This window comes from Sardina pilchardus, chromosome 3 (assembly GCF_963854185.1).
Source record: "Sardina pilchardus chromosome 3, fSarPil1.1, whole genome shotgun sequence".
In the NCBI taxonomy this organism is placed as follows: domain Eukaryota; kingdom Metazoa; phylum Chordata; class Actinopteri; order Clupeiformes; family Clupeidae; genus Sardina; species Sardina pilchardus.
Window position 1 is genome coordinate 35,038,795 of NC_084996.1, and position 18,818 is coordinate 35,057,612.

The window sequence follows — 18,818 nt, forward strand, 5'->3', positions numbered from 1 at the left end:
GTCTGACAGGAGATTAACTTTCGTTCAGACTGAAGAGAGAGAAAAAAGAGAAGGAAAGAGAGGGATAGAGAGAAGTCCTCTTTGCATGGAGAGCCCACACTCTTCATGCCCTCTCTTGTTTATGTGGAGCTATACACACAGGTAGCATAATGATGCCACAGTATGGCTCTTTAGATAGCAGGCTGCTGCTGGGAAACCACAGGCTTCTAGCTGTCACATATAATGCTCCATTTAAGACCGCTCTTACAAATTGCACAAGAAACTCAAAAACATAATTTAATCAAAGTGCCTTTATTCTCAAGATGGTGACAAAACCATTTTATAAACCCTTTTAAGGTCACTTATTCAAAGCATGTTTGAATATGTGAGAATATGCATGTTGATATCCTGCAGAAAGAAGGAAAATCCATTGGTGAGTCACCAGCACTCTATTGTGTTAACATTGGGCTTGAATGCATTCATTTCAAAAGCTGGGAAATATCAAGTTTAACTTTCCAGATTCCAAGTTGTCTAGAATGTGACCTTCAGAAATGAACCAGCACACCTGTTACTTCAATTAAAAAAAAAAACAATGACGGTTGAATTTAGTTTCTGCAGGCTCTTAAAAACATTTTTCACATTTATTATTAAGCTTGATGTGCGTCATCGATGTGTGTTCTGACAAGTTTGTTTTGTTTAGCTGCTATAGGATAGCCTATAGCAGCTAAACTTTAGCTGCTATAGGCTATCCTATAGCAGCTAAACAAAACAAACTTGTCAGAACACACATTAAGCCGCTATGGCATCACCCTCTTCTGCCTTAAGGCTATTCCTTTTACACAAATATCATTATGCCTCTGTGAATACCTCCACTATCGACTACTACTGCTGAGTAAACACTTGGACAATACAATACCCCCAACTCCATTCTCAGTACATTTAATCAATTATGACAAAAATATAATATAGATTCTTCATTGACTGTCTTTCTTTAATTAGTGTAATTGGTTGGTTTTGAAGTGATCTTTCTTCAGGATAATTCCAACTTATGACCTATATTTGTTTATCTTCTGTGTATTGGATTATAGTTTATTTATCCATTTTCCTACCCTGTCCAAAAAGGCTGACCTGAGGACAGCCTCCAAACAGACGTTAGTTGAGAGCTGTTGGTATGCACTCTCCCACTCCCCCAAACGCCCCCCAGCTGGTCCCTAAGCCATGCATGGTATTCTTAAGTATTGCACTGTAGGGGCTGTGCTCTCCCCAGCTGCTCTCCTTTCTGGATCATTCTTTAGTACACAAACTACAGCTCCAGGCATCTTTATGAAGCCTGTTTGATTTATTCTGCCATTTTTCACACAGTGTTTGATATGTGTGTATGTCTGTGTTGGATGTGCCTGCATTTCTACAGTGCGTTTTTCTCTCTTGGAAATAACAAAACACAAAGCACCATGGGACTTTGAGGTTTAACCCTTGCCTCTTGTCTTTTTGTATCATGCCATTTATTTGCCTCTCCTGTCCTACTCACTGTGGTCTCAAGTCCAAAAGCTTTCTCGAGGTGGCAACGATTCATGTCGCAACAAAGGTTGCAATCAGATGAGCAAGTAAATCATTCAAATGATTGAAGTAAAAGTTCAATTAGAGAGATGTAATCACTATGACGACCAAGTAAATGTTAGCCTCATCAACTGGATACCTGATCACAGAAAAGTGGATCCAATAATAACTCTCTCTCTCTCTCTCTTCTCCCTCTGTCTCTGTCTCTCCTCCTCTCCTTCTGTCTCCCTTTCTCTCTCTCCCTCTCTCTCCCTCTCTCTCCCTCTCTCTCTCTCCTCTTCTCCCTCTGTCTCCCTCCGTCTCTTTCTTCTCCTCTCTCTCCCTCTCTCTCTGTCTCCCTCTCTCTCCCTCTCCTCTTCCCGCTCCTCCCCCCCCTCCACAGAGATCTACACCATTCAGGGGAACTCTCATGGCCGGCCGTGCTTCCTGCCCTTCCTGTACGATGGCCAGTGGTTCCACAGCTGCACCAGCGTGGGCCGGGAGGACGGTCACCTGTGGTGCGCCACCACCTTCGACTACGGCAAGGACGAGCGCTGGGGCTTCTGCCCCGTCAAGAGTGAGTGGGTTGGCCCGCCAAGGGCACCGCCGTGGGCACTCTGTGACGTCAGCACAGCTCAGCACAGCAGCTGTCTCCTGCAGCTCACCTCTCTGTCTTTAAACTAGCAAAGCATGCCATACAATACAGAGCTGTCTGTGTGCATCTACAGAACAACATGGGCATACTGTACATAGGGAGGGTGCCATGATGAAGTAGGAACTAGTACTAGCCTAGGACTAGTCCTTCTCTGTTTAAGTCCAGCGAACCACCAGTTCTTTTTTGTTTTCTAGAAGATCATGATATTTATGGTACTACAATGGGTGTAGTTCTGCACTCAAGCTAAGAGAAACAGCTGCAGGTCAAACAGAAGGTCCATCCCCCTCCTGGTGTACCTCTTCCTATCTATCTCAGAGTGTCATTTGTCAGCCACCTCCACCTGTGCACCATCACCTCATATGGATGTGTGTTTTCCTTATGCTGTATAATGTATACAGGTGTGTCTCTGTGTATCGAAAGAGTTAAGCAGCACAGGGGGATGGACATAGCGAGAGTGCTATGATGAGGAAGGGAATATGCACAGATTTTATTCTCGTATTTATGCAACTACAGTCACTACCAATCTGCAGGCACACTAAAGTGGAGCAGCAGCACATCAAAACAGCTGGTCTCTGCCCGTCTGCGTCCTGCTGAGTGACCGATCTGTTGTCCGTCTCTCTGTCCCCTCCCTGCGGGCGTCCCCGCTGCAGGTCACGACTGCGAGACGTTCTGGGACACGGACTCGCTGGGAAACGGACACAACTGCTACCAGTTCAACGTCCACTCCACGCTGTCCTGGAGCGAGGCCCGCATCAGCTGCCAGCAGCAGGGAGCAGACCTGCTCAGCATCACCAAGGTGGAGGAGCAGGGCTACATCAACGGTGAGAGAGGGAGGGGGAGGGAGGGAGGGAGAGGGGGAGCACTGAGAGATAGATAGAGAAAGAAGATGAGAGAGAAAGAGATGAAGCGAGAGGGAGGGAGGGAGGGAGGGAGAGAGGAAGAGCAAAGAGATAGATAGAGAAAGAAAGAGATGAGAGAGAAAGAGGTGAAGCGAGAGGGAGGGAGGGAGGGAGTTTGGAGAGAGTGACTAGACCTATGGTCATGGTGAGGAGATAAAGGACATGCGCTAGTTGATTGGGGTCATTTGAGGTCAGTGTGAGAGAGACACTGTCCTCCTGCTGGACACTACAGTAGTACTCCTGCAGCAGCACGAGGCCTGGCTCACTCTGGAGAGGGACAAGCACGTTGTGTTTCATGAGGACAGTAACAGTTGAGTGAGTCTCATTCATGTGTGATTTGAATGGATGAATTAGTTCAGATGGGTACATTAATGTGGTTATATCTGTCTGTGTGTTAGGGCTGTTTAGATACTCGTGGGATTTTTTTCAATGCTTGTTATTTTTAGTTAATATGCTACGTTATTTTGGTCTGTTTGTTATGTTATTTATTGTTTACATCGCTCTCTCTCTCTCTCTCTCTCTCTCTCTCTTTCTCTCTCTTTCTCTCTCTCTCTCTCTGTGAGTCGTTTTTGTGTGTGTGTGTGTGTGTGTGTGTGTGTGTGTGTGTGTACAGGTCTGCTAAATGGCTACAGTGCCTCCCTGTGGATGGGGCTGAATGACCTGGACCTGAATGGAGGCTGGCAGTGGGCTGACTCCGCCCCTCTGAAGTACCTCAACTGGGAGCAAGGCAAGAGACCACACCCCTCTTCCTCCCCTTCAGACGGACCACACCCCCCCCCCCTCCTCCTTCAGCCAGCCAATCACTTCAGTCACTCACTATCTTATGGTGCTTTTTGGCAAATCATAAGCAGTGGATAAAGCATTTAAATTATTCAAATTTCCAAATGAGCTCTCCCAGAAAACGGTTCTCCAGGGAGGAGAAGGATGTAATCCCATAAATCTGCACAGCAATTAAAGAGCTCTTCAGTGGACACAAGCCAAAGACGACTCGAGTGCTCAGGAATGCTTTGTGTTCATTAAAGTATTGTGTGGAGTTTTGCAGCGTTTGGATGGTGGTTTAATTCTCCTGTGTGTGGCTCCACTGATCTCAGACCAGCCCAACATGCAGAGTGAGGACGACGTGGAGAACTGCGCCGTGATCCGCACAGAGACGTCTGGCCGCTGGCAGAACCGCGACTGTTCCATCGCTCTGCCTTACGTGTGCAAGAAGAGACCCAACGCCACCCTGGACCCCTTCACCACGGGTCAGAGGCATATGCATGGCACACATGCACACACACACACACTCATGCACACGCACACATGCGCACACACACACACACACACACACACACACACACACACACACACACACACATACACACACACACATACACACAGGCACACACACACACACACACACACACACACACACACACACACAGACAGACACACACACACACACACACAGACACACACACACACACACACATGCACACACGAACACATGCACACACACACACACGCTGTATACACATTACAACTGAACTGATGTAAGTTTAGCACATGCTAGAATATTCACATCATCCCCCAAGCATTCCTGTGCTATGTGCTATGCTTGACATCTCCAGTGGGTCAGTGCAGTTGGACATGCATCAACACACAGTGCAGTTGTCCCATCACCCTGCTGCCCCCCCCACCCCCTGACCCCCTCTCCCTCGGCCCATCTGTTAGCTGCTGCGTTATGCTGAGTGGGTGTGCTGTCCGGTGTCTGTCTGACCCCCATGTAATCCTTATCTTGGCTGTCTGATGAGGTTATGTGACCTTGACATGATTCTTACTGATGGAGCTGCTTTATGTAAGACATGTTTTACATGAGAAGGTCAACTTTAGCAAGACTCTTTTCATAAGGTCAGCTCAGATAGTGCTTGAGCCAGACCATCTCATTTTGGTCAGTTGGAACCATTCAAGGGGAATGAGTCTCATAGTGATTTTTGACAATACCACCCTAGAATTACAACATATGTGATAGAATTGGATTTGGGGTTAACAGTTTGTGTTTTATCAGCCTCTGTATGTCCACTATGTCTATGGAGGGTTATCTTGCAGGTGAATAGGCTAACATTTTTAACTAATAGATATCCCCACAAAACTTCCACAGCTGATTATTATGACCGCCGCTATTGCTAGTGCAATTTGAACAAGTGAAACAAGAAAATGAAAACAAATGAAAAGGCATTATATTTGAAGTCCATGAATTTTATTATAAAATTATAGATATGTTATCATTTACATTTCTTCTTATTAAGCCTAAGTGAGCAAGCCTTTTGAATTGAAGGCACAGGGTGGACTCAGGTGCTGCTGATGAAGTTTCTGAGGTTAATGATGCCACTTAGGTGAAGGATGGCTGGCTACCCCTGAGGTCAATGCAGCCTAGGGTGGGCTCTGGTGTCCTCAAAGATGATGGAGTTCGGCTGATGATCTTGAAGGCCTCTTCTGGAAGCAAGCCTGGGTGGCTTCATATGAGGGGATGGTACATCAGGCTCCTGAGGACAGTGGGTGATGGTGATGGGTTGGAGGTCTTTATCCGATGACCAGGTGTTCAAAGGCCTTGATCATCTCTTCGACCCCCCAGCCTGCCTGTGTGGTGGCTATGCAGGGCTGGGTCTCGCTGTCCTCCCACTCCATTGGCTCCTCCAAGTCCAGGGTCAAGTCGGAGGCCGCGCCCCACTGAGACCAAGCCGTGCTGGGCTGCCAGTCCATTGGCTCCTCAGTGTCAATTCTCAGGTCTGGGGTCATCGTCGTAAAAACGCCACATCTGCGTTTACACGGGGGCCAGCTCATGCTTAGTTGACAGTCCATAATTTCACTTAAACTATAAGGTAAAAAAACCCTAAATTTCGATACACGTCTCAAACAATGCTAGAAGCAGTCACACCGAAGTACAGTAGAATTGGAATGATGGAATCTTGCCAGTTTTCTGACAAAAGGTGGCCATGATGAAGATGTCATAATCACTAGGTGATGATGTCATAAAGACACCCGTTTTCTTCAAATTCTCTGACCCAGAGCTTTCATAGTTGATCACAGGCAACTGTTTCCTTTTTTAATCTCTCAGTCTGTGTAGGGAAATGAATTTTCCATGATATTCTAATTTTCTGAGATGCTCCTGTACATACGCACACACACTCACTGGCACATACATACACACAGACACACAGACACACAGACACACAGACACGCACACACACACACACACACACACACACACACACACACACACACACACACACACACACACACACACACACACACACACACACACACACACACACACTGTAAAAAGCTAGACATCACATAGTGACATATAGAATGATATAATCGCTGCATAACTGTAAAAGTATATTTCTACAATGCAGATAAGAGCTGACAACAAAATAAGGCTAAATATGACATATCATATTTTTACCCTTTTTACACAATACTAAATGAAGAGCTCTTTTCTAAAATGCTATAACTCCATATTTGAGAAGAGTAAATACTTTCGTGGGGTCTTGATAAAAAAAATATCTGTGACAGGATAAGGGTGAAGCATCCCAACATTTGAATTTCATAGGAGTTATGGCTTAATTTGAAAAAGCAGGTCCCTTCTAGTAACAGTATCACTTTTAATGTTCTTTGTATTACTGTAACAGTTATGTTTGAGTTCGATGGTACCTGGCAGCATGTGTTGGTACTGTGAAAAACCTTGTGCCAATTAGCAGTGTCTGAGTCTCCACACTATAGTCGGCCTGAGTAGTTCATTTTCACAACTAAGAAAACAGCAATCTCCACTTCAATTGTACTTACAATACAAACACTAAAGTTTCCAGTTATACTTTTATATGCAAATGTCTGAACACATTCTAAAAAATACAGCATTTCAGGAATAGCATTTCACTCACGATATGATATAATATTTCAGAAAATGTCCTATGCAAACAATTATTGACATAGTGTAAATAATCAGCTATGGAAGATTTGTGGCCGGGATATCTATAAGTTAAGATCGTTAGCCTATTCACCTGTATTATATCCCTGCATAAGTGTATAATAGGCATTATTAGGGTGATAACACACAAAAAGCTACTACCAATGCGATGCTTATTTTCTAACTTAAGGGTGGAACACCTTGCCAAAAATCACTATGAGACTTATTCCCCTCAGATGGTATCGACCAACCCCTCTGGCTCAAGGACTAAGATTGAAGCCATTAACAGAACAGGGCACCTTGCAGTTTGTTTCACAAATTCAAGAGCATCAGATTACAGTAAATAAATAATGTCAGCACCACACAATCCAGCATTAAATCTAAATAAATGGCATTAATGTTGCTGCATCAGAAAATTGCTAAAGTTTTCCGAGGACTTGACTTGACTGCGTCCAAAGAAGCTCTTAAGTTGATATAAAGTCTCAAGTTTCAAGCTATAATGACTTATGATTACAGTCTGTGTGGTAACTGTAGCTTTGTTTGTAACGGCGTAGGGAGGCAGAAGACTCTGTATTTGCTGTCTTACAGCAGGGTAGGCTGCCATTCACTTCAGAGGATGAAAGCTGTACCCTTCAAGTTCAAGGTTGTCTTAACACAGGCTTTGTTGTAGATGTCTGTTCTTGTGTTTAAGTATTTATGGAACGTCTCTTGTGTGTGTCTGTGTGCATGTGCCCATTATATTTGCATGTGTGTGTGCATGTGTGTGTGTACGTGTGTGTGTGTGTGTGTGTCCAGACTCCTGGTCAGACGATGAGGAGTACACGTGTGAGCTGGGCTGGGAGTCCTTCCAGGCGGGCTGCTACAGGATGAACCGGGACAAGCAGGACTGGCACTCGGCTCAGACCATCTGCCAGAAGACGGAGGCCAACCTGGTCAGCATCCACACACTCCCAGAGCTGGAGTTTATCGTCCACATGAGGAAAGGTACATGCATACACACACACACACACACAGTCACACACATCATTCAATCATTATTACTGTAACTCAGAGAATGGTATTTCACCCTCTCAAACACACATATACACTAAAGGTATTCTTTACCTTGATACTTACTGTATGCGGAGACATGTATTTGTCAGCACATGCACGCAGTCATACACACACATCCATCTCCCTCTCTCTGTGCTCTTCCTCAGAGGTGGACGAGCTCTGGCTGGGCCTCCATGACCAGGGCATGCAGATGAACTTCGAGTGGACGGACCGCACGCCGGTCATCTTCACCCACTGGCATCCGTTTGAGCCCAACAACTTCCACAACACCCCGGAGGACTGCGTCACCCTCTGGGGCCCTGTGAGTGACCTTCGACCTCTCGCTCACCACAGACCCAGTTCTCTGTTCACCTTTGACCTCACCCCGAGAATATGGGCTCAGGATTGGGCTGAAGAGTGTCACTCATGGAGAAGTAGTTCAGTTGCGTTGTGTTGTGTGTTGATGAGCAGAGTTGTGTGTCCATAGCATGGAGGAGGTGGGGCAGTGTATTGTGGGTGTCCAGTGACAAATGTCCGACAGACAGCTGAGTTTGCATCCCAGCCTCAGCCCCACATATCTTTCTCTCTCATTCTCTCTCTCTCTCATTTCTCGCTCTCTTTTTCTTTCTCTCTCTCTGCCTCCCTCTCTCCCTCTTTTTCTCTCTGTACCCCCTCTTGCTGCCTCTCTTTGTTTCACATCCTCTCTCTCTCTCTCTCTCTCTCTCTCTCTCTGTCTCTCTGTTCAAACATTCCAGAGCACATGAGGGGCAGCTGGCCTCTCCCCTGGCCTGCACAGCGGTCACTGATCAGGATCGGCTGCTTGGGTTTCAGCAGAACTAACGTTAAGCAGTGCACCCCAAGTTAGATATTTGCAAAAGTAGTTCACAACAATCCCATCTTGTGTTGTGTGTTGTTCTTAACTAGGCAGTAAGGCAGGATGAGGGGTTTGTAGTTGTGCTAAATGACTGATTCCAACACACAGGGCCAGGTCTACTGTACCTCATCATCGTGTGTGTGCTCAAGGGTGGGCGAGTGAGGTCTCAGGACGGTTCCACCACGGGGCCCCCCCTCCCATGTTCTGCAGCGTAAGAGTGGTTAAGGGGACTTCTGGAGGGGATTGTGTGTGTGTGTGTGTGTGTGTGTGTGTGTGTGTGGCGGGGGGCACCTCTGGAGTGGAGGGGGCTTGTGGAGGTCAGCCAGCTTCGGTAGCAGCCAGCCGACAGGTGAAGAGAAGCAGCTGTTGGGCTCATATAGACAAGAGGAGGAGGAGGAGGAGGAGGTGGAGGGGGAGGAGGAGGAGAAGGGGGAGGAGGGGCTCTTAACCCCCCCTGTGTGAGTGAGCTGCTCTACTTGGCACCGTCTCCCACTGGAGGATACAGGAGGAGAGTGAGGAACTACAGGAAAGAGAATAGTATCATTAAAACACTATTTGTTTTGTGTGTGTGTGTGTACAGGAGGGCCGCTGGGATGACAGTCCCTGTAATCACACCTGGCCCTTCATCTGTAAGAAGCCTGGACAGAAGGTGGATGACAAGAAGAAGGAGCATGGCTGTAAACAGGTATGAGCACCCACACCACACCAGCCTCTCTCTCTCTCTCTCTCTCTCTCTTTCTATCTACCTATCTCTCTCTCTGTCTTTCACTGACCCTACCTTTGACCTCTCCCTCTCCCTGGTCATCCTAATTTGTCCATAGTAATGCCCTCATTACATCTGCTCCATGGTTCTGTCTCACATTCCACCTGCACACTGAGCATTATGTCTCTGAGTGCCACTGGCATGGCAACAGGTTCAGGTACTAACAGGAAATGACAGAGCAGATCAGCAACACCACCAGTGAACTGATATACCGGAAGTGACATGCCAAACATGCCTGGAGATCTGCCAATCAGCAGCATCAACAGCTGCAAGCAGGCTCCCATGTGACGGGCCGACTGTGCAGTCACTCTGCAGGCATCGCTGGAGCCCTCCCCCTCCCACTCCCCCTCCTTCTCATCCATCATCTTTTATCCAAACTTCACTTTGTGGAGAAAAGTTCTCACACTCTCAATGGATACATATCTCATCACGCTCTTTCCTTCTCTTTCTCTTTCACGCCTTTTCTCTCAACCCTCTTCTCTTTTCATTCATCCCTTTTTTCTCTCCTCCTCTCCCTCTCTCTCTCCCTCTCCTTCTCTCTCTCTCCCTCTCTCTCTCCCTTTCTCTCTCTCTCTGTCTGCATATAAAGGCCCTATTGAGTGCTACTGCTGTCATGCAGCTCTAAGGCCAGATGGTGACTATCAGCAGCATGCCAAATGCACATTGTAAATATTTGAGAAACCCGCCCACCCTCCACCCCCATTCCCTACTTTTTTCTTCACTTTTTTCTGTTTCATTCCCTCTTCCTCTTTCTTTCATTCTCACCTATTTTATCATCACTCTCTTTTCCTCAATATGTTTTGATTCTAGAGCTTTGTAAGTCACAAAGGTCAATCCAACTTTCTGACAAAGATAATCCACACACACACACACACACACACACACACACACACACACACACACACACACACACACACACACTCACACACACACACACACACACACTATCAGGATGAAGTTGCCCAAACATTTTCAAGTTAATCATACCTTGACACCATGGATGCCTTTGTCTGGAAAATGTCCACCATCACCAAAAGACCCCCCCCCCCCCCCCCCGCCCCACACACACACAGGAATGAGGTCAAATGGGTTTAGCAGATGTGTGAGACATTGAGATGAGCTGGATGTCTCTACATTTTATGTTCAGGAGTGTGTGCCTTGTGCAAGCAAGCAGGTGTGTGTGTGTGTGTGTGTGTGTGTGTGTGTGTGTGTGCATTTGCATGTGTATTCAGTGGTTGGAGTACCTGTCTGAAGGACCTCTCGTCTGAAACAGAGTAGTGTTTTGAACTCAGGGTCCTTGATGAGATCAGTATGAGAGAGAGAGAGAGAGAGAGAGAGAGAGAGAGAGAGAGAGAGGGAGGGAGGGAGAGAGGGAGAGAGAGAGAGAGGACACATCTGTCCCCTACTGATGATGACACACACTGCAGAGTGGAGCACAGTCAGGCAGCTGGAAAGCTTTGAGGTTTCTCTTCTCCTGCCAAGACCTAATGTGCTGGAGCCTGAGGTCGGAGAAAAACACAGCGACACACACACACACACACACACACACACACACACACACACACACACACACAGATAGATTATTCCAAGGTTATATACCAACAAGCACACACAAAATGCTGTTTTCTCTCAGATTCTGTGTCATTGCATACTCCCTCTCTTTCCGCCTTTCACTCTCCTTCACTCTCTCACACACGCACACACACACACACACATAGAGAGAGAGAGAGATGCAAGCAGGCGCCAGCGATTGGCCTCTTGAGAGCTAAATGCACAGCTTGAGTATATCAACAAACCAATGTGATGACACTGTGAATGTTTTAGTGTGTGTGTGTGTGTGTGTGTGTGTGTGTGTGTGTGTGTGTGTGTGTGTGTGTGTGTGTGTGTGTGTGTGTGTGTGTGTGTGTGCATTTGAATCAGTATATGTTTGTGGTTTTTCAAACACTTGGCCTTGGCGTAGAATGTTTGGTTTGTGTAAAATACTATTTCACTTGTAAATAGTTTCTACAGTTGCATTGTATAAATTCATGAGTGTATAAAGGACCAAATTAACCTGTTTTTGCTCTCTTTCTCTCTCTCTCTCTCTCTCTCTCTCTCTCTCTCTCTCCCTCGCTCCTAGGGTTGGCACTGGCATAGTCCTGCATGTGTTTGGGTGGGAGAGCTGCAGGTCCCTTTTGATGAGGCTAAGAAAACATGTGCCAGCAATGATGCCACACTGTTGACCATTAGCAACAGGTACAAGAACATGTACAGTACAGTACCGTATATTCACACAAATGCATGCTGTACATGCACACTGTGTATGGATGTGCATGACTCATTAATAGCATGTGTGTGTGTGTGTGTGTGTGTGTGTGTGTGTGTGTGTGTAGGTTTGAGCAGGCGTTTGTGAACAGCCTGATCTTTGGCCGCTCTGGAGACTACTTCTGGATGGATCTGCAGGACCAGGCCAACACTGGCGCCTACCGCTGGGAGGTAGGAGGGCCAGTCTCCTACACCAACTGGAACAGAGACCAGCCCTGTGAGTTACACACACGCACACACACACGCACACGCACATGCACACACACACACACACACACACACACACACACACACACACACACACACACACACACACACACACACGCAGACACACGCACATACACACGCACACACACACACAAATCTGCAAATTTTACTTCGTTGGGTTTTTGTTGCCAGTCATGACTGGTGCAGCTGTAACACAGAGAGTAATACATAAATGTACTTATGTATGCACTTCTGTATGTGCTTGTGCATTCTTTAGGTGAATTTTACATGTAAATACTGTAAAATTGTTTGTCAAAGCACTGACATGAACATTGTAATAATAATAAGACCTGCAATTTTCTCTCCTATGATTTGCCTAACAGCTCGAAAAGGAGGCTGTGTCGCCATGGCAACGGGTCATGCCACAGGACTATGGGAAGTGAAGGATTGTGGGACGATGAAGGCGAAGTTCATATGCCATCAAAATAAAAGCCCCGTGCCCAGCCCTGCGCCCCCCGCCCCCCACCCCACCCCCAGTCTGACTGGCAGCTGCCCCAGTGGCTGGAAATCCTCCAACACACTGCCCCACTGCTACAAGGTGAGAGAGGGCGAGTGAGAGTGTGTGTGTTCGTGTTTGTCTCTTTGCGTGCGGATGGTGTATTTGTGTGTTTGTGTGTATGCTTGTTCATCTCTCCCCTTTCTGTCTTCTTGTCTTCTCTCTGTCGTTCTTCCTCCTTATCCTCCCTGCATCCCCCTCTCTCCCTCTGAATCCCCTCCTCAACCCTCCTCCTCTCTAACTATCTTCACCCTGCCACCCTCAGGTGTTTCACTCAGGTGATGTGGATAAGCGGTTGACATGGCAACAGGCTCACACCTTCTGCTCTGGCCATGGAGCGCACCTACTGAGCGTGAGCGGACCGGAGGAGGAGACCTACATTGAGCAGATCCTGCACGAGACCTTCGGGTGAGTGTGTGTGTGTGTGTATGCTGTGGTGGATAGTGTGTGTGCGGGGGTGTGTGTGTGTGTTGGATATGGATGTGGGGGTGTGTATGTGTGTATATGTGTTTGGTGTGTGAGAGAGTACATTAGAAATGAACTTGTTGTTGAATGTTGTCATGTCATAAGGATGTTATGAACATGAACAGCTTGATAGATTTAATACTTTATGTTTGAACATGACAAAACACTTTCTCATTTACGAATATACCTACAGTGCTAAAAAAAAACAGCATAACAGGTTATTTGCTCCTCATTACTCCAGTACATATGATCATAAATGTATTATGCACTTATATCTTGTGTTGTTTAGAAGCCAGAGATACATGTATACCTACCGTATACCTACCTCATATTCTGATTGGCTAATAACTTGACCTATGACCCTGTGTGTTTGATCAGTGAATCTGAGGACCACGAGCAGCACTGGTTCTGGATCGGTCTTCACCGGCAGAACCCTCTGGACAACGAGAGCTGGAAGTGGAGCGACAGAACCCCTGTAAGTGGGCCAATCACAGCAAACGTCTCATAGGTCTGCTCCATGGAGGCATTATATAGAGCTGGAGAGCGTGAGGATCCACCGCCCCTATTCATTTCAGTGGCTGATGCTAGTCTGTCTAATTCAGCCCAGAATATCCTCACTGGGCTGCTGCCATCTTTAAACATGGCACCCAACATGTGCTCGCATCCACCCACAGATTCACAACGAAGCCAGTTTGATGCCTCGTTATAGATGACCACTAATTATGCCATCCATGTGGATTGGCTGATCATCCTAGCAGGACACTGCCAGGTCATCCACCAATCCACACAGACGACATACTTTGAGTCCATCAGTAACGAGGCACGTGATTGGCTTGTTTGTGAAGATGTGGGTGGAAGGGAGCACATTTTACAGTAAAAATGACAGTGGCCACTGGGGTGCTAACTGGCAAAGGCTCTAACTTTGGTCCTCTGATCTAGTCCAATCACTGGAGCCGATTAGTGCAGTAAGCTTGCTGCTAATGTGACAGTCATGGACATTAATTTTGTTTTGATTCAGTTTATTGGACTAACTCTCTGGAATCATTTGTTGCAAATCAGAGGAGTTTTAATGTTTCTTGTTTTTTCGTTTTGATTTTGTTTGGTTTTCTTTTTTCCTTTCCTTCCTTTGATGTTCTCTTCCCCTCTCTCTCAGTACATATATCAGAACTTTGCCCGATATTACTCTCCCATGCGCAAGTGCGTGGCGGTGGATCTAGGCACCAACCACTGGATGCCAATGCACTGTGAGTCAGAGCTGGACTGGATCTGCAAAATACCCAAAGGTGTGTTTCTGTGCCTTTTATGCTCAGAGCGGTGTGTGTGTGTGTGTGTGCGTGCGTGCGTGCGTGCGTGCGTGCGTGCGTGCGTGCGTGCGTGCGTGTACAAGTTTATGTGTGTGTGTTTGTGCATGTTAAGTTTTGTGTTGATGCCCTGGAGGTGTTTGTAAACTGTGTTATCTGTTTTTCGTTTACAGGAGTGAAGGAGACCATCCCAGAGGCAACTGAAGGTTTGTTAGTCCTGCTACATCCACTCAAGCACAAACAAACACGATGATATATACTTGCAGACACGCTTGTGGGAGCTGACACACTCCGTTCCATCACATCTCATGCCCACCTTACATACTGTATATGATATAATGATCACATATCTACAGTATATTGTCACACATCATTAAAGCTTCTTACCTCCAGGCAGTCTCAGTTTGGTTGTCTCAGCGCTGTAAAATGTTGCCTTGGCGCAGCTCTGCAAAGATGTGAACTCTGCTGGAAGCCCCAGGTTTAGTCATCATGTTTGGTAGGACTGAAAAATGTGTGGTGTATGACTTTCAACTACCCAGTGGCTAGAATTAAGTGACCGTTCAGTCTGGTCTCTGCCCTCCACCAGACTCGGGGCTGGACTGGGTGCCGTTCGAGGAGGCCGAGTACCGGTTCTCTGAGCACCGCTCCAACTGGGCGCAGGCCCAGAGGATCTGCTCCTGGTCCGAGGCCTCGCTGGCCTCCGTGCACTCGGCCGCCGAGGACGAGTTCCTCAGGAACGTCCTGCGCAAGGTGAGCAGCGGTCATCCAGCGGTCATCACCACAGACAGATATTTGACCCATCATGTGCAGACCAGTACACATAACACCGTAATCACAGACAGGACCTCCTCATAGACCAGTACACATAACACCGTAATCACAGACAGGACCTCCTCATAGACCAGTAAACATAACATCGTAATCACAGACAGGACCTCCTCATAGACCAGTACACATAACACCGTAATCACAGACAGGACCTCCTCATAGACCAGTAAACATAACATCGTAATCACAGACAGGACCTCCTCATAGACCAGTACACATAGCACCATACATGTAATCACAGACAGGACCTCCTCATAGACCAGTACACATAGCACCATACATGTAATCACAGACAGGACCTCCTCATAGACCAGTACACATAGCACCATACATGTAATCACAGACAGGACCTCCTCATAGACCAGTACACATAGCACCATACATGTAATCACAGACAGGACCTCCTCATAGACCAGTACACATAACACCATAATCACAGACAGGACCTCCTCATAGACCAGTACACATAACACCATAATCACAGACAGGTCCTCCTCATAGACCAGTACACATAACACCATAATCACAGACAGGACCTCCTCATAGACCAGTACACATAACACCATAATCACAGACAGGACCTCCTCATAGTCCACAGGCTCCTAATGAGTCCACCTCAGGCCTCAAACAGGGACCGAGGGGTTAGATGGAGCCATAGGACTTGCTTTTGATTTGCATGTTTGTTAGTCCCACGTGGGATCACTGTCCACTGTCTGCGTTGTTGTTGTTGTTGTTGTTGTTGTTGTTGTTGTTGTTGTTGTTGTGTATTTGGACTGTGGGATGATATTAATGAAGGTGAATGGACAGCACTCTGGAACTGAACTGATATAAAGTAAATAGAGTAACACTTCCATGGCAGTCATGTGCGCTCAGGGCTTCATTAGCTCCACAACCTGAAGGCTCAGCCTTAGCTAATGCTTCAGGCTGCTAAGGCTTTGCTATTGTTCTTGACTTTATGATGTTACGTAGAAGTCTCCTCTGCTCTTGTCACTCTGTAGCAGTCCAAGGACAATGAGAACTGGTGGCTGGGGCTGCACACGTACGAGAACGACGGGCGCTTCCGCTGGTCAGACCACTCGGTGCTCAACTACGTCTCCTGGGACACAGGCCGCCCCTTCGCCATCAGCCGAGACAGGAAGTGTGTGTACATGACCGCCACTGAAGGTTAGAGGCCACAATCTACTACTAGTCAAGTCAAGTCAAGTCAAGTTTATTTATACTGTATAGCACATTTCATACACAGAGGTCATTCAATGTGCTTTACATAAACAAAAACCAAACAGTAATTATAGCAGATAAAAGCATAGATGGGCAAAGAGTAATAGTAATAAAAAAAAAAATAATAATAATAAAAAGATCATAATAGAAAATAAAAACAAAGCATAAACCAAGATCAAATCAATAAGGAATAATTAACATAAAAGACTCCAGATGGAATAATTAAGAGACAGTGATGGAATAATTAAGAGACAATTAGCAGAAAGCATCTGAGAACAATTTGGTCTTAAGTCTAGATTTAAAACAGGCTGCAGTTGGGGCCTTTTTAATGTCATCAGAAAGCTGCTTCGCCATGTTTAGTTCTAACAGCAGGTTTTACTAAGAGGTTTTTCTCCTGAGACCTCAGAGGACGAGAAGGTGTGTACTGCTGAAACATGTCTGATAGGTATTTAGGTCCTGCTCCATTTACTGATTTATAAACGATTAGTAGTGCTTTAAAGTCAACTCTGTGACATACTGGAAGCTAGTGCAGAGATTTAAGAATTGGAGTAATGTGCTCAGTTCTTTTTGTTTTTGTGAGAACCCTAGCTGCTGCATTTTGAATCATCTGAAGCTGTTTGATAGTCTTTTTAGGAAGGCCTGTGAAAAGCCCATTGCAGTAATCAACCCTGCTAGAGATAAATGCATGAATGAGTTTTTCTAAGTCATGTTTTGACATTAGCCCTCTCAGTTTGGCAATATTTTTGAGGTGATAAAAAGCTGATTTAGTTATAATTGTCATGTGGTCATTTAGATCACTGTCGATTAATACACCGAGATTTTTTAACAGTATCCTTTGCTTTCAATCCTTTTGGTTCAAGGAGAGTGGCAACATTAATTCTTTCCTCATTTTTACCAAATATAATTGCTTCAGTTTTTTCTTTGTTCAGCTGAAGAAAATTTTGAGCCATCCAAGTGTTGATTTGTTCTACTACTACTACTACTACTACACACACACACACACACACACACACACACTGTTGTAATGAAGTACAAAGCATGTTGACCTCTTCTTGTTTCTCTGCTCCTGTCTTTCCTGTCATTCTCCAGGAGAATGGGCAGATCAGAAGTGCCACTCCAACTACCGCTACGTCTGTAAGAGAGTGAACGTGACGGGCACTGTGCCTCCGACCCCAGCCCTTCCCCCTCAGTCTGCAGGCTGCCAGGATGGATGGAGCCCCTTCCTGCACAAGGTAAAGAACTACAACCCCCATGATTTACTCTGACACAGCTGCAGTCTCTGTTGAAAACTACTCAGAGCAGCACACCCTTCTCACTTGTAGTAGTAGTAGTAGTAGTAGTAGTAATGAAATAGTCATTAAACCTGATTTACTTAATCTTTTACATCTCTTACATCTCTCTGTGGTCTCTACCTCTTCTCTGACCTCCTATGAGTATCAGACAAGTGATTTCTAGAACCTTCTGCATGCTAATGTGATGTTCATCATGTAGTCCAGGCCAGTCCCCTCAAGTGACCGCTATGCTTCTCCTGCCCTTGGTCCCACTCTGCAGTGTTACAAGGTGTTTGGGCACGACGACTCTAGACGCGCCACCTGGTCTGCTGCCAGCTCCATTTGCCAGTCTCAGGGGGCCAAGCTGGCAACTGTGCCCAGCCATGTGGAGCAAGGTACTGATGACAACATCAGTGTACACATACACAAGCACATAAACTCACCACTCAGCGCCACATAGTTTACACACATAATATACACACACTTACTTAGGAACACACCCATTTAAACACACACACACACACACACACACACACACACACACACACACACACACACACACACACACACACACACACACACACACTTACAGACCGAGGATATCCAAAAGCATAAAGCTATACTTACACCTACAATATGAATCACTTGTGTGCTGTCACCATACACACACTTCTCTCTCTGACTCAGTCCATGTCTCTTGTTCTGACTGTGTTCCTCTCTGTCTGTGCAGCCTTCTTGATCACCATGCTGCCCAACACCAGTTTCCACCTGTGGGTGGGCCTCAACTCCGAGCCCAAGTCCCAGTTCCGCTGGGAGGAGCCGGGCCTGCTCAGCTACACCAACTGGGCCCCGGGGGAGCCCAAAGACAACAGCGGCACACACACCAACAAGAGCCCGGTACTGCCTATCTGCCTACCTGTCTGTCTGTCTGTCAGTCTGTCTGTCTGTTTCTCCAGCTGATGATTGTTCTGTCTACCTGTC

The 18,818-nt window shown here is 46.3% G+C and overlaps 1 protein-coding gene across 1 annotated transcript in view; it reads left to right on the forward strand.

Annotated features, from left to right (window-relative positions):
• Nucleotides 1–18,818, forward strand: part of mrc2 (mannose receptor, C type 2) — a 40,653-nt gene that overhangs the window by 11,388 nt on the left and 10,447 nt on the right. Inside the window, exons 3-21 of the mRNA XM_062533039.1 lie at nt 1,919–2,092; nt 2,821–2,991; nt 3,683–3,796; nt 4,161–4,313; nt 7,814–8,002; nt 8,218–8,372; nt 9,505–9,609; nt 11,807–11,922; nt 12,060–12,208; nt 12,582–12,796; nt 13,020–13,162; nt 13,598–13,694; nt 14,373–14,502; nt 14,694–14,726; nt 15,107–15,270; nt 16,347–16,512; nt 17,656–17,798; nt 18,118–18,232; nt 18,568–18,734. Of these exons, the coding sequence (XP_062389023.1) occupies nt 1,919–2,092; nt 2,821–2,991; nt 3,683–3,796; nt 4,161–4,313; nt 7,814–8,002; nt 8,218–8,372; nt 9,505–9,609; nt 11,807–11,922; nt 12,060–12,208; nt 12,582–12,796; nt 13,020–13,162; nt 13,598–13,694; nt 14,373–14,502; nt 14,694–14,726; nt 15,107–15,270; nt 16,347–16,512; nt 17,656–17,798; nt 18,118–18,232; nt 18,568–18,734 (2,699 nt within the window). The remainder of the gene's footprint in view (nt 1–1,918; nt 2,093–2,820; nt 2,992–3,682; nt 3,797–4,160; nt 4,314–7,813; nt 8,003–8,217; nt 8,373–9,504; nt 9,610–11,806; nt 11,923–12,059; nt 12,209–12,581; nt 12,797–13,019; nt 13,163–13,597; nt 13,695–14,372; nt 14,503–14,693; nt 14,727–15,106; nt 15,271–16,346; nt 16,513–17,655; nt 17,799–18,117; nt 18,233–18,567; nt 18,735–18,818) is intronic.